At 41.9% G+C, this 22,798-nt stretch overlaps 2 protein-coding genes across 5 annotated transcripts in view; one reads left to right on the top strand and one right to left on the bottom strand.

The window, feature by feature from the left end:
- AVPI1 (arginine vasopressin induced 1) overlaps nucleotides 1–2,753 on the top strand; it is a 13,083-nt gene extending 10,330 nt beyond the window's left edge. For 3 of the 4 annotated variants that reach the window (XM_055081374.1, XM_055081373.1, XM_055081371.1), the window contains exon 4: nucleotides 2,147–2,753. The gene's annotated coding sequence lies outside the window, so the exon portion shown is untranslated. The remainder of the gene's footprint in view (nucleotides 1–2,146) is intronic. The other variant, XM_055081372.1, reaches the window with a different exon arrangement.
- The window catches only part of PI4K2A (phosphatidylinositol 4-kinase type 2 alpha), a 26,707-nt gene continuing 3,913 nt past the window's right edge, over nucleotides 5–22,798 (bottom strand). Inside the window, exons 2-9 of the mRNA XM_007126162.4 lie at nucleotides 18,290–18,490; nucleotides 13,874–14,005; nucleotides 13,354–13,507; nucleotides 8,921–8,982; nucleotides 7,128–7,227; nucleotides 6,239–6,372; nucleotides 5,687–5,746; nucleotides 5–1,896 (exon numbers count right to left, since the gene is read on the bottom strand). Coding sequence (XP_007126224.1) covers nucleotides 1,735–1,896; nucleotides 5,687–5,746; nucleotides 6,239–6,372; nucleotides 7,128–7,227; nucleotides 8,921–8,982; nucleotides 13,354–13,507; nucleotides 13,874–14,005; nucleotides 18,290–18,490 — 1,005 coding nt within the window. The 3' untranslated portion in view covers nucleotides 5–1,734. The remainder of the gene's footprint in view (nucleotides 1,897–5,686; nucleotides 5,747–6,238; nucleotides 6,373–7,127; nucleotides 7,228–8,920; nucleotides 8,983–13,353; nucleotides 13,508–13,873; nucleotides 14,006–18,289; nucleotides 18,491–22,798) is intronic.

Here is a 22,798-nt window from a genome sequence, read left to right as displayed (position 1 = left end):
TCTCGCAAAAATGGTCCCCAAGGCCAGAGTCGGGGGGTCGGCTCAATGGGATTGTCAGGGCTGGGGCAGGCGGGGAGCTGTGCCTTGTCCACAGGGCATGCGTACCCAGCTCCAGAGACTCTTCCTGTCAGCGGGGTGGAAGCCCAGGATAAGCTGGCTCCTGGGGGCTGGACTGGAAGGGGCCCAGCCTGGCGCAGCTGATGAGAGAGCTGCACACCTCCTGCATGGCGGGAGCTAGGCAAGCAGAGGGAACACAGCCGTAGTCCTCACTCCCTTTCTTTGGTTGTTCTTCAAACCTTCGAGATAGTTTCTTTCCAAGGCTGATTGACCAATCGCAGGACGCCGGAAACTTGAAACGTCCAGTAGCACAGGGCTGCCCCATAGCCACGGGTGGCACCCTCTTTACTCCCCCCTGAGGCCATTCTTTGCTTTGGTGTAGAAAGGGCTCGGACATCTGGTAAGGGGGACAGCTGAGGGAAGAGAGACATGGAAGCAAGAAGATGCACACTGGGCTGGGCAGCCACCGGGGGGCAGTGTGAAGGCCTCTCTCCTCAGGGCCCTGCCTTTCTCAAGAAGCCGTGGAAAAACTGGCCTGGAACAAGAAGTCGGGGAGCAAAGGGAAGCTGCCAACCAGGAGGCGGAACACAAGTCCTGTTACCTCCAGCAAGCAGCAGTGGTAGCGGAAAAAGAAGTCCAAGGACCTAATATCCTGTCCTCTTATGTGCTGAGACCCACCCCAGAACCCTCACCGAGAGCCACTCCAGAACCCAGAACTGAAGCACTAACTCAAGAGCTGAGAACAAAACATCTAAGACAACAGGAACAAATTAGCAGACTGGGAGAGTTTGTTACCTTTGGCTACGGCCAAGGACTAAGGAAGCAAGGCTCAGATAAGTTCACCCATAGACCATTACAGTTCCCAGCATATACCTAGGTGGTATGGATCACATTTGCATGCTGGGGAGTCAACTTCCTCCCTCCTGCCTTTGCCTGAGTGACAAGCAACCTACAGGCCTGGACTAGAGGGGTTGGGTCCCAGCAGGGAAGGGAGCAGAGGTGACCTATACCATCACTGTAAAACTGCTGGGAGTTCTACAGCAAAAGTCTCCCCACTGTGGGAATCGTGTCTGGAGTCAGCCTATTGCACCGGTGGGAGGAGAAGGAGAAGAAGACTTGGCAGAAAACCAAAAGGAAGTGTGGCTTCTGTCTGTCCCAGCTCTGCGAGTCACCTCGCTGCCTTGGTCCGTGGGGTAAGGAACTGTGAGGCACCTGGATGTCTGGGCCCATGCAAATTTAGGTCTGGATCGGAGGTCTGCTATAAGAGGTTCTGGGATTCTGCCTGGGTTTTATATTTAAATTTGTATTTGTTTTTTTCTGATGCAGAATATAATGAGGAATAGCTACAGAGCAGGGTGTCAGGAAGGGAAGGGAGTTTCCCAGCCTTCCCCCAGGAGATGCTGGAAGGGAGATGCTCCTTCCCGGGCATCTGGACTACTTGCACGGAGCGCCAGCACCCCCCCCACGCCAGCTCTCAGAAGGGCCCAACAGCACACACTGTCCTTCGGATTGTGCTTCTCCCTGTGCTTGGGAAAGCTCTGAGGGGGTGGTGAGCAGAGAGGGAGGGCTCTTAAGGGCACTGATCTCCGCCGGCTTCTCTGGCTCTTCCTGCAACCTGCTCCCCAGGCTTTCTCCCAGGCCAAGTCTCAGACAATGTGCCTTTGTCTGCCTCTAGGGCTACCACCATGAAAAGAAGGGCTTCCGACTCTGAAAGCTCTGTGTGTAGGACTCGCTAGCAGATCGCTGGTGGGAACGGGCTGTCTCGACAATCACGGGTGGCATCTGGACGAGGTGCAGGGGACTCTTGTTGTCTTTCAGGGCCTGGGTCAGATTTAGGATCTGCAGTGGGAAAAATGAGATCAGTGAGGGCAAGGCCTAGGCATTCTGGTCTGCCTCTGAAGGGAGACCTGCAGATACAGTGCTCCTATAAATCAAAACAAAAATAAACAATCCACTAATGGAAAATTGTACCAACAGGCTATTTACTAAAGTAAGAATATAAGTGGGCAATATACAGAAAATGGAACCTCTCTACTCGTTGAAAAACTACAAATGAAAACAAATACCTCCTATTTTTTTGCCCTTCTAGTTAGTAAAGATACAGAAGACGACGATGACGACTCAGCTGGGGAGAGTTCAGAGACGTGGCTGTGGGACTGGATCGTGGGACAGTTTTTCAGAAAGGCAAGTGGAACATAAAGGCTTAAAAGTGAACAGGCCCTCTGACTCAGCAACTCCATTTTTAAGGACTAAGGGAACAATCACTGACATGCACAAAACACTTAGTTTTCAATCAATACAGTGCAGTATTGTTTGTAACAGTGAAAATGATATAAATACCTGAGAGTATGGGATCAGCTAAAAACTTAAGGGATTAGAAACAAGCCGTTAAAAAATATATTCTCTTGGCATGGAAAACTGATCACAATGTCTTAGATGGAAAAGAAAGGAGATAAGGAACCAGTATTATAGCGTGACCCCACCTTTATTTTCTTATCTACTTATCTACAGAGAAAAAAAGTCTGGAAGTTGGCAGTGATTATCTCTGGGTCAAGGAAGGTGACCTAGAGATAGGGTGATTTTTGTTTATCCCTATTTTCTGATTTTCCTACAAAGACCATGTATTAAACAAAAAAAGCCATTTCAGTTGAATTGTCCCTCTCATGCTGTCTTTTCATCATCTTTTTTTAAAATAAAATTTTTACTTTGGAATAATTTTATACTTACAGAAAAGTTACAAAGATAGTACAGACAGTTTCTATGTACCATTTACCCAATTTCTCCTAATTTTATCGTCTTATATAACCGTGGTACGTTTACCAAAACTAGGAAATCAACATTGGAACATTAGTATTAACCACACTCCAGGCTTAATTCGGATTTCATTAGCTTTTCCAGTACTGTTCTTTTCCTGTTCCAAGATGCCACAGTACATTCAGCTCCTTTCCAGTTTTTGTCTGTATTTTACATATATTTCAGATATGTGTCCAAAGGAACACATTTTCTTCCCCTTGTCAAAATCATAGTCACCACCATTTATCTTCTCTGGTAGGACAGTACAAAAGCTGAAGTTGTCCTATGACAGCCTTCTTTAAACCACTGGATGTTGAAGATTTTCACAGCCAGGCCAGACACATGGGAGGGGAAGCTAGGCGGCACCCCCAAATCACACAGGCCTCAAGCCATAAATATCCTTGGCCTACAAGTACTGCCCCCAAAGAGGCAGAGATTCACCTGGAACAGAGGTCGGAAGTGAGAAGTCGATCCTACCAGTAATTAATTTCTTTTTTACTTCATTGTTTTGGTATTGCCAGCACCCTACACTGCTTCGAAGAGGCTTGAGTACAAGATCAGGCCAGAGAACTAAAAGGACGTTCAAATGGAATTAGAGTGAATTGTGCAGGAGACCGCCCAACTTCAGAGACAGGAGTTTACACCTGCCCTGGCTGGGTCTTCCTGTGCTTTCTTTGGTTCTTCGGGTTAGAAGCCACCTTTCCAGCATGTTTAAGTCTTTGGGGTAAAATGTCAAACTGTCTACAACTTACTTTCAAAAGATTTGGCCAAAAACAAACAAACAAAATCTATCTATCTAGGGAGAGAGACAAATTATATAGATATATTAAAGAGAGAAATTATATAGATATATAGAGATAGATACTATTCAGATAGATAATATTTAGAGAAATAAGATAAAGCAAACGTGGCTAACTAAATGTAACAATTGGTGAGTCTAGAAGACCCCACTCACTCTCTCAATTTAACTGAGGTTTGAAATGTTTCAAATTAAAAAGTTGAAGAAAATTTTATAGCAGGCACATGCCAAAAAAGAAATACTGTCTTTGAAAATGTTATCTAAAGAAGCTTTCCCTCAGACCCTGCATTCTTTATCTAACTCCTGGTTAGAAGCCTTTATGGTGAGGAACAACTTCTATCACCCAACTCCATCTCTGTAGGGTTCCTCATTCTTCACCTTTGACTCTGGGCCATGGTACAGCCCACTCTGTGATTACAGCTCAGGTAGGTAGAAGGTGGTGCCTTCCTTTCACCTGCATGCTAGGAGGAGGAGCTGGATGCTCATGGAACCTTATGGTTTCAGAGGGAGGCACTCTAGGTTGTAAGATGCCACAGGCCCTCAAAGGACATTAAGAGCACAAGTTGGAAAGAAAGCTAAGATTGCACTCTCTCAATCCACCCCCCCATCCTGCCTTTTGCTACTCTAGATAATGGTCCTAACTAAATATCATGAGAGGAATATTGCTATGATGTTGGCAAGAGACTGGAGTTGGGAAGGGATTAGAGAAGAAACTACAATAGGGACAGAGGGACTATTAGGGACTTCTCAATAAACTTGAGAAGTTTGTTCCTCTATGCCGAGTTCCATAATACCAGACTACATCACGTGGCTTTTAAGGTTTCTAAAAATTCTGCCAGCCTAACTGGGCCCTTACATTATTTGGGAAATGTAGGAAGACCATGTTATGGTATTCAGGCAGCTATAATAACTGCAGCTCTTAAAACCTGTCTGTCCCATTTCTAGAGAAGATGGGCTCGGTAAGCTCAAGAGTTGCTCTCACCAGAAGCCTTTTGCTAAATGGAAGAAAGAGGTAAATGTATAATTATGACCGAGAAAACCCTCTTGTCCTTCAAAGATGTGAGAAGCTGTATACAAAATCATAATCAAAATAGCTAACCCATATTGAGTACTTCAGTACACCAGCACTACTCCAACTGTTTTCAATGATTTATCTCATAATAACCCAACGAGGTAGGTGCTGTTATTAATCCCATGTTACAGATGGAGAAACTAAAAGAAGGAGAGATTAAGTAACTCGACCAAGACCTCACAGCTAGTAAATGGCAGAGCCAGGATTCAAACCAGGCACTCTGACCAGTTTGTACCCTAACCACTAAGCCATCCCAGCTATCTTTAAGACTTCAAAGTGATAAGCAGAATGTCAGTGTCCTACAGAGTTTTTAGACAATTCTCAAGCTATTCTTTACTATGCTTTGGAAGGTCAACAACACCCTGGGGGTTCCCTTGGTTCTCTTTGAAGGTGAAGTGGAGAAAAAAGAAATAATATGGCTTGTAATTATAACAACAAAAATTATAACCATGACCAGCATCTGAGTGCTTACCATGTGCCAGGCATTGTTTTTACTAAACACTTGATACACATTATCTTATGTAATCCTCTGGCCAACTATGCAAAGTATGATTACTGTCCCATTTTATAAACAAGGAAGCAGAGACTCCTGCCCAAGGCCATAGTGCTGGGAATGGTGAAGCAGCAGTCTGACTCCGGAGCCTAGCTCTTAACCACCAAGGCATATGGCTGCCTTGCGCAACTTGAGGACACAGACCACCAGGTAAATTTACCAATGAACTATCCAGCAAGTGGCACAGAGCTAAGCACATAGTAAGTACTTCACCAAGCACCAGATACCATGGAAGAGGTGGGAGATTTGGGATGGCTACCTTTCCTCTCAGGTGTTAACGGAGAGTTACAAATATGTATGGCATAGACTAAAATGGGTTTAAAATACAAGCTTCACACATTTACTCAACATGAGCATAAAACCTTCTCAGAGAGATCCCAGGGATGACACCAGGAGGATGTCCCAGGCTTACCTGTCCCCGCATGACAGCAATCTGCTTATGGAACTGGCCCCTATCGAAACCAGGATCTTTCTGCAAAAGAAGGGGAGAAGGAGATGGAACCTGCATGAATCCCTCAGAAGAACCCGTTTTCCTCCCCCAATTAGAAACTCTCTAATAAAGAGAACCTACATGAAGCTTCAGAGACTTAGTGAAATTAACCACCACCCCAAGAACTCCCTGTTTCATATATGGGGAAATAGAGAACAAGTAGCTATTTTGTCCTCAGTCTCATTATTAACTCCAAAGAACTCCAGGCGCTAGCGCTCCATTTGAAAATGAGAGCTCTGCAGATACACTGCAGCCACATGACACAAACCAGTGTGATTCATCACAGCTGCCAATTTTTTTCAAACCAACTCAAACCAGGTCTTGCTGTCCACAGCAGGGAATCTTGCTCTTCACTGGCTAACACAAGCCAGAAGGGTGTTTCCATTCTCTTTTGGCTTGTATCAGGACCAATTAGAAAAACCATTGGAATTCTTTCTTCTATATGGTTATAAGGCTGAGGTTCCCAGGGCTAACCTTGAAGAGTTCATATAGGTCCTCCTCCAAGTCCTTGACGAAGTTAGGGTCTGATATCTTTGGAAGAATCAGATCTTTGATCTCCTGAGAGAATGGGACTTTTGCCTGGGGCAACCAGGCCCAGTAAAAAGGATCTGAAAAGAGGAAAAGTCAAAAGCAAAGCTGGTGTTGAAAAAAATCCCTGCCCATCTATGTCTTCCACCTATCAGAGCACTGGCAAAGGTAGGAGACCGCTCTTATTTGAAACACAACAGAAAATAAAAGTGATAGGGGCTGTTAACCCTAAAGGTTACACAGTAAGTGGAGAAACTGGGCTTCAAACCCAGGTCTGCCTAATCCCTGAGCCTGTGCTCTTTCCCAGACATTATATGACTTTCCAAGATGTAAGCCTATCTAGAAGCAATTACTTGCCACCAAAACATTGAGATGCTCCTTCTGAAAAGACAGACAAGTACTGCAAAGGGACTAGTGACCCTCTACTTGTATCTTTCCCTTTCTAAAGGTTTCTCAGTTCTAATGGGGGCAAGGGCTGGCTTCTAGAATGTCAACATGGAAGACAGAACACTGACAGCAGCTTGTATTTAGAAACACAAATAGAATAAATTATGATAAGACAGTCCTCAGAAAGAATAAGAAAAATGCAAAGCAGAGATGCGAAAACTCAACTCTGTGCTTCAAATGGGAATAATGTAGGGTAAAAATTATAATAATAGCTTACATTATGGAGTAGTTGCCATGTGCCAGCCATTGTGCTCAAGTGCATGAGCTGCATTATTTCATTAATTCTTAGAACAATCCTGTGATAGAGGAATTATTATCTTCACTGCACACATAAGAAAACTGAGACTGAGCAAGAAAAGAGCCAGACCATAGCGGTCTTGAGACTTACACGCCCTCCAGGAGTCAGGATGTTTCAGGGGGAAAGCCAGCCCATTGTCTATGGCAGCCACCTTGATAACAGGCTCCTTCACCACCACCCAGTCTGTGTCCTGAAGAGAAAGGGAAGACTAAATATTTATAGAGTCCCATCTGCCCCAGGCCCTTTAAAGTAGTAGCAAAGCGTCCCATCTCAACCTCCTCAGGCATCAGTCCTTACTCAACCTCCGAACTGGTTTCCATATTGTTACCTGACTTAATACATTCATGGCACTTTGATTTGGCTAATTCAGGGTTCTCAGAGTCCCTTTCTTATCTTAGAAAAGGTGCCCTTCCCCAAGAGTTGCCACAGTCCTTGGTAACATGGGAAATGACAATAACAAAAGATAACTATAAGCCACTCCTCCTAGGGAAAGGCAGTGAGAATCCTGCGAGTATAAAAAAAAAAGAAAGAAAAGTCAATTATCAGTCAGCCAAGGTCCTTTCGTGTGGACCTTGACTCAGATGTCACTTCAGTGGTGGTGACCACATTTTCCAGTGAGATAACGGAACCATGGAAGATAACAGCTGGCTGCTCTTGCATAAGGGCGTCTGTTCCTCTGCTTCAGTGATACATTAAAAGGAGAAGGACGAGAGCTGAATGCAGAGAGAGTGGAGCAGACTGCCTGTGACAGCAGCCCGTGTCAGACATTCCTATGACTGTCTACTTGGCTCCATGTTCAGGTTAACTAGTGCCACCACAGGAACAGGGCATGTGGGTCCAGGATACCTGCATCAGAATCCTCTGGGATACCTTACTTAAGGTGTGAAATCCTCAGTTTTACCCCAGACCTAATGGAGGAAAGGCTTGTACTTATCTTACGGAAAAACCCGAGTGAACTTTTTGGCCAACCCAATAAAATCTGTACTTTTTTTTTTGGCCACTCTGCACAATATGTAGTATCTTAGTTTCCCAACCAGGGAGTGAACCCGCACCCCCTGCACTGGAAGCACAGAGTCCTAACCACTGGACCGTCAGGGAAGTCCCCCGAATCTGTACTATTTTTAGTAAGCTCTTCAGGTGATTCTGATGTACAGAATTTCAGAACCACTATTACAAAAGGAAGTAAAAACACTATGAGGATGTGTTAACTAACCTTATTGTGGTAAACATTTTGCAATATATACATCAAATCATCACGTTGTACATCTTAAACTTGCACAATATTATATGTCAATCATATCTCAATAAAGCTGGAAGAAAAAAAAAAACACTATAAAGAATAAAAGCCAACCTCACTCTCCTTCTCCAGGTAGCCTTCCTGCTAATTTTTTTAAATGTGCAGATTGAACAGGGATGGGGAAGTGTGGTGGAGTATAAAAGCAACAAGAGGGTAAAGAAAGTTGCAGAAAGCAGCTTTTTCTAAACTGATGTTCTGTGGAATTGTATTCTTGTGAGAAAAGTATTCCATGGTCAAGAGGTTTAGAAATCACTGAGCCAAACAAAATCACACAGGTGCACTAATGCACTATTTCTCAGACCTTTACTGTGCTACTGTGCAATGTGAATCTCCAAAAAAGGCACAAAGTAGGTAATATGTTCCAAACTTATTTGTACTTTTCTTCATTCTATCCCTATCGTTAGCAGGATATTCCTTAAAAAACAAATTGAGAAAGCTCTTCCAAATATTAACCTATCAGTTTTAAAGACGTGCTATCCTGATTCCTCTGAACTTATGTGACCTAAATATCACCCCACTACATGCTTTCATATTATGCATATACTACACCTCATCCTCTCCTTCAAGATATAGATCAACCACTTACCCGAGAGCTAGCACTATCCATTGGACAGTCATATTTAATCAGCCAGTTGTCATTGCCTCGATCTGTGAACAGAAATATGAAGTTAGTAGAAAAAACTGGGGTGATTTTCACTTTCAGCAATGATGAACTAGATATTCTGGACACTTGGGGACCAATCATCCTACTAAGAACAACTACAAAAAACAGATAAAATATTTTTATTCTTATTTATTTATTGGCCATGCCGCACGGGATCTTAGTTCCCTGACCAGGGAATGAACCCACTCTCCCTGCAGTGGAATCGTGGAGTCTTAACCACTGGACTGCCAGGGAAGTCCCTGGATAAAATATTTTTAAATCTCTTGAAGGCACTGGAGATTTTATAAGACCCTTAAGAGTTAAAGTGTCATGATCTGGGAGAAAAAGTTAATCCAGAGAGGGGAGTGCAGCATTCATGACTTCTTTTCTCTTACAGCACCTGCTGATTTGGGAAGAGGTGGCTGCGAGGTAGAACAGTGTTCTAATAGCACTGGGGACCTAGGGAGGCAAAGTTGTAGCCTGGTGACGGATAAGGTGGGGGAACCCTGGTAAATCATCCATGCTTTTGGTTGAAACCTGAAATGCCACAACCCTGGAAGTAAGCAGAATTTCCCCGCAATACCTGAAGTTAAAGTGATCCTGGGTTGCTGACGACCCTAGCTGCTTGCCAAAACCAAATATCTCCTTCCAGACACGATTTATACCAACATCCTAGGCCTCCAAATGTTTCTATAATTTCTGATATACTATATCTGACAATTAAAAATAACGAGGTATACAAAGCGACAACATGACACAAATAAAAACAAGAAAAACAAAAGAAAATTAAAACCAAATCTACAGGGGCCCCAAATAATGAACATATAGACTCTGAAATGTTCAAGGTAAAATCTTTAATATGTTTAAAAAGATAAAAGGCAAGATTAAGAACATCAGCAGAAAACAGGAATCTATAAAAAGAATCAAATAAAAATTCAAAAAATGAAAAATACAGTTAACAAAATTAAGAACTCAACAGATAAGTTTAATAGCAGATTGTGCTAAAGAAAGTAGTGATTTTAAAGACAGACCACAAGAAATAAACCAGAATAAAGCACCCAGGAAAAAAAGATATATACATGAATGTATATCTAACAACATATAATTTGGAGTCCCAGAAGGAACAGAGAGAAAAATGGGCAGAAGTAATATTTAAAGAGACAATAGCTGAGAATTTTCCAAAAGTGACAAAACATATCAAACTAGAGATTCAAGGAAGCCTGTATATACAAAGGAAAATATACCTAGGTATATCACAGTAAAAATGTTGAGAGTAAATCTCAAAAAAATCTAGAGAAAAAGACAGATTACATTCAAAAAGGCAACAGTAATATGGACCACTTACTTCTCCACAGAAACCATGGGAGCAAGAAGATAACGGAATGTTTTTTAAATACTGCTAAAAGAAAATAATTGCCAATCCCAAATTCTATACCCAGCAAAAATATTCCTCAAAAATGAAGCTGAAATAAAGATATTTTCAGACAAACAAAAATAGGAAATTAATCACCAGCAGACTAGTACCTCAAAATAATAAAAGTCATACATGAAAAACCCACAGCAAACATCATACTCAGTGGTGAAAAGACCAAAAGCTCTTCTTCTAAGATCCTGAACAAAGCAAAAATGCCCACTTTTACCATTTCTATTCAACATAGTACTGAAAGACCAGAGCATTATGCAAGAAAAAGAAAGAAAAGGCATCCAAACTGGAAATAAAAAGGTAAAATTATCTCTGTTTGTAGATGATATGATCTTATATGTAGAAAACCCTAAAGATTCCACAAAAAACTGTTAGAACCAATAAATAAACTCAGCAAAAGTATCAGGATACCAAGTCGACCACAAAAATCAGTTGCATTTCTATTCAATAACAATGAACAATCCAAAAAAGGAAATTAAGAAACAAATCCAGGGACTTCCCTGGTAGCGCAATGGTTAAGAATCCGCCTGCCAATGCAGGGGACACAGGTTCAAGCCCTGGTCCGGGAAGATCCCACATGCCACAGAGCAACTAAGCCTGTGTGCCACAACTACTGAGCCTGCGCTCTAGAGCCCATGAGCCACAACTACCAAGCCCACGCTCCGCGACTACTGAAGCCTGCATGCCTAGAGCCTGTGCTCTGCAACAAGAGGAGCTGCTGCAATGAAAAGGCCGCATACCGCAATGAAGACTAGCCCCCACTCGCCGCAACTAGAGAAAGCCTGTGTGCAGCAATGAAGACCCAATGCAGCCAAAAACAAAAAAAGAAAAAAAAGACTCTGTGCTCCCAATGCAGGGGGCCCAAGGTTCGATCTCTGGTCAGGGAACTAGATCCCGCACGCTGCAACTAAAAGATCCCGCATGCCACAATAAAGATCCCATGTGTCACAACTAAGACCCAGAGCAGCCAAATAAATAAATAATTATTTTAAAAAAGAAAGAAAGAAATCCATTTACAATAGCATCAAAAAGAATAAAATACTTAGAAATTAGATTACCAAGGAGGTGAAAGACTTGCATAATGAACACTACAAAACATTGCTGAAAGAAATTAAAGAAGACATAAATAAATGGAAAGACACCCCATGTTCATAGAATGGAAGACTTAATATTGTTAAGATATCAATACTACTTGAAGTGAAGCAACCTAGAAACTTAATGCAATTCTATAAAAATCCCAATGATCTTTTTTGCAGAAATAGAAAAACTCACCCTAAAATTCATATTGAATCTCAAGGGACCCCAAATAGCCAAACAATCCAGAAAAGGAACAAAGTTGGAGGACTCACATTTCCTCCAAAACTTTCAAACTTACTACAAAACTTATTACGAAGCTATAGTAATCAAAACAGTGTGGTACTGGCATAAAGACAGACCAATGGACTAGAATAGAGACTCTAGAAATAAACCTTTGCATTTATGATCAAACAATTTTTGACAAGGATAGGAAGACCATTCAATAGGGAAAAGACCGTGTTTTCAACAAATGGTGCTGGGAAAACTGGATATCTACATACACAAGAATGAAGTTGGATCCTTACCTAACACCATATACAAAATTAACAAATACAAAACATTAACAAATACAAAAAATTAACTCAAAATGGATCCATGACCTAAATCTAAGATCTCAAACTATAAAATTCATAGAAGAAAACATAGGGCAAAGCTTCATGACATTGGATTTGGCAGTGATTTCTTAGATATGACACAAAAGGCACAGATTAAAAAAAGGAAAAAAAATACTTCATGAAAAATTTTAAATTAATTGCATCAAAAGACACTATCAACAGAATAAAAAGGCAACCCACAGAATGGGAGGAAATAGTTGCAAGTCATGTATCTGATAAGGGATTCATATCCAGAATATATAAAGAACTCCTACAACTCAAGAAAAATAAAACAACCCGATTCAAAGATAGGCAAAGGACTTGAACAGACATTTCTCCAAAGAAGAAATGCAAATGGCCAAAAAGCACATGAAAAGATGTTCAAGATCACTAATCATTAGGGAAATTGCAAATCAAAACTACAATGAGATACCACCTCATACCTATTAGGATGGCTACTATCAAAAAACCAGAAAATAACAAGTGATGGTGAAGATGTGGACAAATTGGAACTCTTGTGCACTGCTGATGGGAATGTAAAATGGTGCACCTGCTATGGAAAACAGTACGGCGGTTCCTAAAAAAATTCTCAACATAGAATTACCATATGATACAGCAATTCCACTTCTGGGTATACACTCAAAAGAACAGAAAGCAGGGTTTCAAAGATATTTGTACACCCACGTTCATAGCAGAATTATTCACAATAGCTAAAACGTGGAAGCAACCACAAAGCAAGTTTCTGTAGACAGATTAATGGATGAGTGAAATGTGGTAATATACACACAATGGACTACTATTCAGTCTTAAAAAGGAAAGAAATTCTGACACAGCCTACAATATGAATGAACTTTGAGGACATTATGCTAAGTGAATAAGCCAGTCAGAGAATGAAAATGCTGTATAAGTCCAATTAGATGAGGTATTTAAAGACAAAACTGTCCTGTGATAGGCCGGGCTACCATGAATGACTAGAGATCAAGGATAAGAGGACTCTTCGCGTTGCTTTGGAAGAGCCAAAGTGTCTTCTGTCTGGGACCGGTAAAGAGGCAAAGATAAAATGTAAATACTCACCACTTCTGATAACTACACATGATGTGCCTGAACAAGGCTTGTCTAAGAAAAGTATTTTCAAGACCCTCTCCAAATGTGCATAACCCTTATGTCTTAGACTAAACTCATCCTGATAGGGTACTCTGATACTAAGCTCTGCAAGCCTCCAGGTCTCCCCCGTGCCTCATCACAGTCTGGCACAGGGCACAGGACCACCCACAGCTGCTCACCAGTGTTGCGGATGATGTAATCCAGCACCACCAACCGCTCAAACTGCAGCAGTAGTTGCCGGTTAGTGTTCTCAGGGAGAGGTTCTGCTTCAAAACGACGTAGCCAGTAGTCTGCATCTTTGTACCCTTCAACAAAGAGCTGGAATGAACCAACCTGCAACCAAAAAGGAAGAATAAAGGTATTTCCCTACAGCCCAAGTGCAAAGATCCCAGGAGTAAGCCAGGTACCCACTAAGGCCCTGTGGAGTTTATATCAGGAAAGGGTTGTGACTGTAATTGCTCATCCAAATTCAAGAAGCCCAGCTAAATGGTCCAGAGGAGTAAAGTGAGAAAGTTAGGGTCTCTTTGGAGAATTATTCCTCAAACCTTAGGCCCTTAACAGAAATGAGCAAGACAGAAGCCTCCAGGCAGGCTATTCAAGTGTCCATAGGTAAGTCTGTAGACACCTTGCTTCATCACTTGGATGATTATGCCACTATAAATCATCACCTTTGGTAAGCCACCTAGGCGCAGTCTATACCTTTGGCGGTAGCCCGATGCGGTTAAACCGCTGCCCAACTTTTGGCACTTTTTCCAGTGCAAGCCGCTTGCCCCTGGACTTCACTCGGTCAATGGCACTATAGTTGAAGGTCTCACTGGCCAGGTATACTACCTACAGTGGAAACAGAAGAGATACCTACATTAGAGTCAAATTTAAGGAACTATACCACTATGGCAGAGAACAGCTAGATGCTCACCAATACTGTTCCTCTTCCGCACATAGAAGGAATGCATTTCTCAGCCTTTCTAGCTGCCAGGATAGAGTATATGACTAGTTCAGGCCAACAGAATGTTGACAAAGTGATGTATGCCCATTACTTCCAGGCCTGGCCCCTAAAATCTCCCATGATCTTTAGCTCATGTTCTCCAATCTGTGCAGCTGGAAATGAAGGGCTCTGAGATGGCAAAACCACATCATGGAAGGATCCTAGATCTCTTGCCGCTACCTGGAGTGACATGGGATCTAGGGAGAGCTGCCTAACTGGCATGGGTCTTGATGTGAGCAAGAAATAAACTCCTACTGTGTTAAACCGCTGCAATTCAGGGGTTGTTACAGCAGCTAGCATGAATTACCCTGACCACTACAGCTACCTCCTGGGTTAGGAGAAGATGGCCCAGTGCCTATTTTCTCTCCAAATAAAAACAAATTGCAATTTACTCTATACCCTTTTATTTCCTGTTGAATTCTGTATGATGTACAATTATTTACATTCAAAAATTAAACAAATATTAAAATTGGTTTTAATTTTTAGTGAGTTGCTATATATTTACATAGACTGTATCTAGAATATTACACAAGAAACTAGTAATAACAGCTGCCTCTGAGGAAGGAAACCAAGTGGCTGGAAGACAGGGGTGGGAAAGAGGCTGAACTACTCTTCTTTGTTTACTCTACTGTGCCTTCTAATTTTTGCACTAGATGCATGCATTACCTATTCAAAAAAAAGTTTTTAATAGGCCACCAATATTACACTTGATTGTCAAACTGCAGTGATATCACTGTAATCCATAATCCATATGTGTGTCCATTATCACACTTATCACATTGTCTCGTGATTATCCATTTGTATATCTAACTTGTTTCTTAAGAGTGAAGAAATGTGGGGTGGATGAGAACATCTTATTTACATTAGCATCCCTAGTACCTAACACAGTGCCTGGCACATGCTCATTTATTAAGTGAATGAATGAATGAGTTACGAGCTTCTTTCAGAGATAGCTATAAGTGAGTTTTACCATATAAATACCTAAAATCAAATTTATAAGAAAATTCTTTCTCTTCCTAAGCCTTGCAAAATTCATTACAAATAACTAATTATTTTGCCCCCGAAATCTCAGAGACAGCATAAAATAATTCCCTTCCTCCCAACCATCCATCCATCCATCCAGTTTTAACAGAGTACCTAAAACGGATGTGCAAAGTACTGTAGGTTAGCACTCTCTGCCTTACAAATCTGGAAACACAGGCACAGGAATAAAGGGGAAAAAAGGCTTTCCTAAGACTACCTTGCCAGATTCCATGGTGAAAACACTGGCTCTCAAGCCATAAACCACCTTTTCCCCCCATCAGATTTATTTTCGATCAATTTTTGTAACAAACCACTCTTTCCCTATGACTAATGAAACTATCACAACCTGAAACCTTGCAGGAACAGAGAGCAGAGAAAGCGACCGAGTGAGAATTACAGCCTTACTGTTTGAAGCTCCATCTCAACGTGAGCCTTGTTTCCACAGTGACAGATGCTCTGATCAACTGGATAGAATCCTGTCACAAGGGTGGGGAGGGAGTGAGGGGAGAGATTTCCTCTTACTATTGTCCAACAGCTGTAATGTAAAGCTTGCAAATATATGTGGGTTTTTCTGGCTTGTTTGTTTTGTTTTAGCATTATTTACTTATCTATTTATTTATTTATTTATTTTTGGCTGCCTTGGGTCTTTGTTGCTGTGCATGGACTTTCTCTAGTTGCGGTGAACGGGGGCTACTCTTTATGTGGTGCATGGGCTTCTCAGTGCCGTGGCTTCTCTTGCTGCGGAGCATGGGCTCTAGGAGTGCAGGCTTCAGTAGTTGTGGTGCTCAGGCTCAGTAGTTGTGGCACACGGGCTTAGCTGCTCCGCGGCATGTGGGATCTTCCCGGACCAGGGCTCGAACCTGTGTCCCCTGCATCGGCAGGCAGATTCTTAACCACTGCGCCACCAGGGAAGTCCCACAAGTGTATGTTAAGCTTTCAAAGTTCTGTCTCATCTCAGTCTCATGGAAGACAAGTGTTTTTGTTGTTAATTTTTTGACGTAAAAGATCCTCAGGCCTCATTAAGGTTCTCTAACAGGGAAAGAGGAAGAAGCCCAGAGATAGGGAAGAAAGGGATTGTGTGACATTAATGATTAGAATAGTCATAAAAATACCACAGGCGAAGATGTATGGAGTGTTTACACTGTGCCAGCTGCTGGGCTACATGTTCAACATGGATTAACTTGTGCAATCTTCATAGCCACTCTCTAAAGTAGGACCTCTTTATGTCCCTATTTTTATAGTGAGGAGACTGAATGGGCAGGGGATGTGGGGGTGACTTGCCCAAGGGTCACCCAGTAAAGAGCTGCAGCACCAGAATTTGGACTCAAGCCCTCTGATTCTTAGGCACTGCACTCGAGAAGCACAGGCAAAGCAGACAGGCACAGGGCATGGGTGGTCTGCTATTTACCTAGCAAAGAAAGGAAATTACAGTGATGAGCAAGGAGTACTTAGAAGCATTTCTAGAGTCTAGGAGGGGCCCAGTAGGAGGATTTCAGGTTAGGCAGGAGATCTTAGGAGCTTTAATTATCATACAAGATGTGCAATGTGCCGTTTAACTATATGCACACAGAGAGAACTAAGTATAAAGGGAAGGAATGAGCTGCACAAGGCCAGGCAGTGACTTAGGTGTCAGATGGGAGCTACAAGCCCGGAACTACAATCAAACATTCTCTCCATTGGCCTGAGGTTGGGGTTGCTGTTTTTTCATGGTTTGGTATCTATCCACTGATTCCGCTGGTACTTAAGGAATGCTTACTATAAGTATAGTACTTTGCTAGGTGCTGAGAATGAGAGAAGGAAATTTCAAGAAGTGGTCCCTGACTTCTGCAACCTTAACAAATTAGTTGGCTTATTTGAAGTTTGGTGGCAAAGAAGCAGACACAGTTAAACATCCACAACAATCACATTTTCTTCTAACATACCCTGGGAAAACAGAAAAAACAGATTTGAAGGGAAGCTCCTGTCTGCTGATCAGGCTCTTTGCCCACAGCCTGCTATCTAAACCAGCAAAGAAAACCTCAAGCAGGGGTTTTTAGTCTAGATCCTATGGGTCAAAGGGTGGACTTCAACTTGTCTATGAACCATCCTCCTGAAATTATATGCAATAATTGAAAATATATGTATTTTTTGTGGGAACAAGATTTATAGCTTTTATGAGATTTTCAAAGAGGATTAAGACCCAGAGATACAAAGATGCCCCTGCAGCCTTAAAGCATCAGATCAGAGTTCCACCTTAAATTGTTACTAAATCTCAGGGAGCCACATACTAAATGAGTGATGACGTATCCTTAGATGTTCATATGCTGACCAACAGATTTCTTCCCCTCAGAACCCTTGGAAGGTTTCATGAGACACCCTGTAGTACAGGGGTTCTTAACCTAGTGTCAGTAAACTTCCTGAAATTGTATGCAATAAATTCTATATTAAAGCATGTTGTTGCAAGGGGCAAGGGGGACGGGGGCGGATATGGTCCAGGCCCTTCAATAGAACCTCAGCTAAATCTATAACACATACAAGGTATGTACAAATCCATTCTAAGTGTGGAATTGCCTGGATGTGGAAACCCGATTTTGTTATGTTCAGACAAGTACCAGAATTCCATAGCATAAAGATGGGTGAGGAGAATTCCATGTCAGTTCCCTGTAGGTGTTCAGGCCAGACCTTTACTCTAACCCTCAGCCAATCCTAGAGTCCTCCTTGGCAGACCTTGCATTAGTGCTTAGCTGACATCAGCTAGTCCATTCTAGACTGTTTCTAAATCCTGGAATAGCTCAGAAATCTAACAGAGTAAGCTACAAAAGTAGCTAGGTTTCTAACCAGCTTGGGGTTACCTGGGATCCAAAGACCCAGGGAGCCCATACATGTGCATCAGGTCAGTGAACTTCCTGAAACTGTGTGCAGAAAATTTATGTGTATCCTTCTGAGGATAGCTTTCATCACATGATCAAACCATGAGCTTAAACCTATCACCCCCACCAAAAAAGGGCTGAGAACCCTAGACTCAGGGCACAAGTAGCCCTCACTGGATCTAGCAGTCCCACTAACACGTAGCAGGGCTTAGGTCCAGGAAAACTCCGGCCAGGCAATAAGGCTTCCTGGAGACTAACCTTTGTACGGGGTACAATGTTGAGTTCCAGTTTTTGGTCCACCAGGCTGGCCCCTGCCTCTGAGAGATAGCCCTGGTTGAGGACAAGGCAGTCACGGCCAAAGCAGCAGGGACAGCACAGCTTTTGTAGCCACTTGGTCCACTTAGGATTAAGATGCCCATATGGCTCTTCATTCTTGGGTTTGAAAACAGCAATGACTCTCTACAGAGACAAAAGAAAAAGAGGATGTTAAAGGCAAGTTGATTAAAGTAGCTCACAGACCAGGTCAGCAGGAAACTAGAAAGAAATGAGAGGGCATAGGCAGACAATCCCTACGTACAGTTAGACACTGGCTTCTTCCCCAGCTTGTAAGGGGAAGACACCAGCTCACATGAGCAGCTGAGAGACCCCCTGCCAGAAAGGGCTGTGGCCAGAGAAGGTGCCAAGTCTGGTATATACGGTACAACAGATTTTAACACCATCAAACCCCAACTTCTAAGGTACACTCATACATGCTGTTGCTCTGCATCAATTATGGAAAGACTCAAAAAAGTATCAACTGAAAGGAAATTAGTAAGGTCTTATAGAATGAGGTTAAGAAAGTTCTTTCATAATGGTAGTTTCCTCTATCGGCCTTACTATTCCACACCCACCCCCTCTGCATGTTAACAAACCTTAAAGAAGTTTAGGAATGACAAAGTAAGAAAGCAATGGAAGAGAAAAATCACAGCAGGAAAAAGGATCTGCTATCTGGTTAGAATGGGGTTCTTTTAAGTAATTCTGATAGGCAAGAGATCAGGACATGAGAGGCCACAAAGATTAAGATCCATCTTCTCTAGCAGACAGTAACTTAATCCTCAAAGATCCTTGGACATAGGGGATGCTGCTGCAATCTAGAAACTAAGGCCTTCCCTCCTGAAGGTTTCTTCCCCAAGCCAGTCAGCCCTCTGAGGTTGTTTTATATTTATGTCATTCCTTCCAGTCCCCAAGCTGGTACTTTCAAAGGAAGAAAAGTAAAGTAAATATGCTATTCAAGTGATTCATCTTTATATCATATGACTCTCCCTCTCCCCTCACCCCACAGCCAACTCAAGCTAGTCTAGGTCATAAGACATTTTCCTGTGGGTGTCACTTCCTGAATGGCTGGTGGCAGCAAAAAACACAAATCCACCTGCCTGCATTAAGTACTCATACTAGGAACTGGCTAGGCACATGTCTAAAACAATAACTGGTCAATCTTGAGGACAGTCCCTTCAAGAAGCCTTGTAAGGATTTGAGAGGGCAAGAGAAATACAGAACTTTCTTCCTCCAAAAGAATCAATTTATTCTTAACGATAAACTTACTTATTCACCAGAAAAAGTCAAATGCATATATTCATATTATAAGTCTTCAGAATTACATTCTTATCTAAAGTGGCTAGGAAGAGGTCTATTTTAGCAATCTTCCTCTCTGTCTCTGTACCCCTGGAACCCTGGGCTCTGAATCACACAGCAGCAGTAGTAAGTGGCTTACCATACAGAGAATGACTGATGACTCCACTGTAACTCTCTGGAACCTGGGCAGTGAAACCACAGTACAACTTGAGGCCCATCCCAGAACCCACCAGTCAGTTCAACTGAGGCACAATGTGGAGTTCTGCAAGCTGGTCCCCAATGAAAGGGAAACCAAGACATTCCTACTATTAGTGAGGCTGAAAAATAACAGGGCTGAGGCTTAAATACTTCCACTTAAAGAAAGCAGAACTTGGGAATTCCCTGGCAATCCAGCGGTTAGGACTCTGTACTTCCACTGCAGGGCGCACAGGTCTGATCTCTGGTTGGGGAACTAAGATCCCGAAAGCCACACGGTGCAGCCGGAAAAAGAAAAAAAAAGAAAGAAAAGAAAAGAAAGCAGAACTTGAAGGCCAACATTGCAGCCAAGCATCTTTTATAGACTGACCTCTCAAACTTCTCAATTTCCTTCCACCATAAGGAGAATCAGAAAGCATTTTGTTGACTCTAAAAGCATTAATAATTGTGGTTCTCTCAGTATTACAAGGGTTTCATTAAATAATAATGCCTAGAATGGACAAATAGGGGAATGGTAGGGTGGGAAGGATGGAGGAACAGAAGGACATTCAGACAGAAGGGGAGACAAGTGCCTTTCAGGACTAAGTGTTGCCTCAGTTCAATTCAATTCTGCCAACATTTGCTCAGTACCTAGTTCTTATAAGACAGTGCATCAGCACTCTGTGGGTTTCCTAGATAGACACATAAAGCAGCCTCTGGCCTAATTTCCAAAGCTAATGTTAATGTCACATAATCAACTGCGTTACAGAATACTCAAGAACATTCTCCTAATTCATAGAAAACAAACTCTAAAGCCACCCACCAATATTTGGTTGAGAAAGAAAATAACTACTGCCTAATTTGTTTCACCAACCGTTCTCTTCTTTAATATACTTTCAATTCCTTCATTACATTTAGGAGAAAGCTTCAGTTTGATGTCAATATTTTAAAAACACCCTCCCTTAACACCCACTTACTAAAACCCCTTTTAATAAAGGGGTTAAGGTGCAGGTAGCTCAAGTAGCAGCAATCCATGAACTTGGGGATAAAAACAGCACTGCACAAGGAAGCAAGGGGCCACTCACTGGCTGGTGCCAGACCCACAACCAGTTACTGAAACCTGGAACCCAAAGGGTTTCCTATATCTATGCAGCAGCCCCACGGAGGAGGGTACTATGCTGTGCTAAAATCTAACACAGTTCAAGCACATCACTCATACTATGCAGTGAAATATGCAAAAATAACGTATAATAAACAGGGGTTTTTTTAAGTTTGGTAAACACAAAGTGGACGGTTCTCAAACTTTTTGGTTTCAAGGTCCCTTTAAACTCTTAAAAGCTATTAAAGACCCCAAAAGCTTTTATATACATGGGTAAAATCTATATTTGCTGTACTAGAAATTAAAACTAAAATGTTAAAACTATTTATTAATTCACCTAATCATAAAAATAAGCCTATTACATGTTAACATAAGTGACATGTTTTTATGAAAAATAACTATATTTTAAAAAACATTTTGTGAGAAGACTGGCATTGTTTTACATTTTGCAAATCTCTAATGTTTGGCTCAATAAAAGACAACTGTATTCTCACATCTTCTTTAAAATTCAATCTGTTTCAATATCATACATCATGCGACCTCTGGAAATCTCTGCTGTACACTCATAAGGAAATGAGAGTGAAAAAGGCAAGTCTGTATTCTGTAGAGGTTGGATGGAAAGAGCATTCTTTGACTTAGCTATTTAGGTAGAGAAGCCTTATTTACATGTTAACTTTTACAAAAGAGAGGGATGGACTACTCCAAATATATGAGACCCTGAAAGAAGATGGGATCTAAGTAGAATGTAATAAAAGAGATTCAGCCTGTATTTATTTTCCTATCCACTGCCATCGACCCAACCTGCCTCATCCATTACAACTTGTGGCCTGGGACAGCTCCCTATAACAGATGGTAGATGATGCTTAAAAATCTCCAGAATTACACCTATATATGGTATACAAACATGACTGTGTCTTAACATTTTAGTAATAAAAAAGTTACTCTGTTTGAGATCTTTATTCTTTATTTGGCTATTAGTGTCATTCTCAACCGAATGTTAGGACATCACAATTTCCTGGAGGGCACAGGTGGTTAGAAGAAACACATTCAATATTACAACATAATTTTATATTTGAAAAATGGAAAATAATACTGTACTGTTTTCATGACAAACTCTTGGTGAATAAAGTATTTTTAAAAGGTTGAACATTACTGATACAAGGCCAAGCTCCTAGAACATGTGAGCAGTTATCTGTAGAATTGTGTCGCAAACGCCAATGAGCATTATCTAATGAATTACTATTCTCAATATGAAAGGATCATCTCAGAATTTTACTAGTTTTGCTTTATTCAGTGCCACGTATCCAAGAAAGCCTAATCCAGAGGTCAGTGGGCATGTAACTTAAAAACGAAACAAAACACTCTGAACTCCTGCTAAGCACCAGGAATTAGGCCAGGGGCTTTCATGTGTGGTATCTCATTTACTCCTCCCAATAAACTAGTCAATCACATCCTGTTCTATGTTTTGGCAACATGAACACCTAGAATTACTAGCCTCTCAAAACAGAAAATGCTCAAAAGATACTTTCGTAGATGATTGAGCATGAGACCTGAAGCACAAGGATGTATGTAGGTGAGGAGGGTAATATGAGCACTCTACCATGCCTCCTGATCTAGCATTTTCCATCTTACTGTTCCAGGTCCCTACTTGCTCATCCCTAGGAAGAAACCACCCTAAAATGGGAAACAGAATCAGAAACCTTTCAGACTGTCCAGCTCCAAAGTACCTGTGACAGGATGGAGGTTCCTTTTAAAAAACTACAAATAGGGGCTTCCCTGGTGGCGCAGTGGTTGCGCGTCCGCCTGCCGATGCAGGGGAACCGGGTTCGCGCCCCGGTCTGGGAGGATCCCACATGCCGCGGAGCGGCTGCGCTCGTGAGCCA

Source organism: Physeter macrocephalus, chromosome 20, assembly GCF_002837175.3.
Source record: "Physeter macrocephalus isolate SW-GA chromosome 20, ASM283717v5, whole genome shotgun sequence".
Classification (NCBI taxonomy): Eukaryota; Metazoa; Chordata; class Mammalia; order Artiodactyla; family Physeteridae; genus Physeter; species Physeter macrocephalus.
This window is presented reverse-complemented; position numbering and strand designations above follow the sequence as displayed.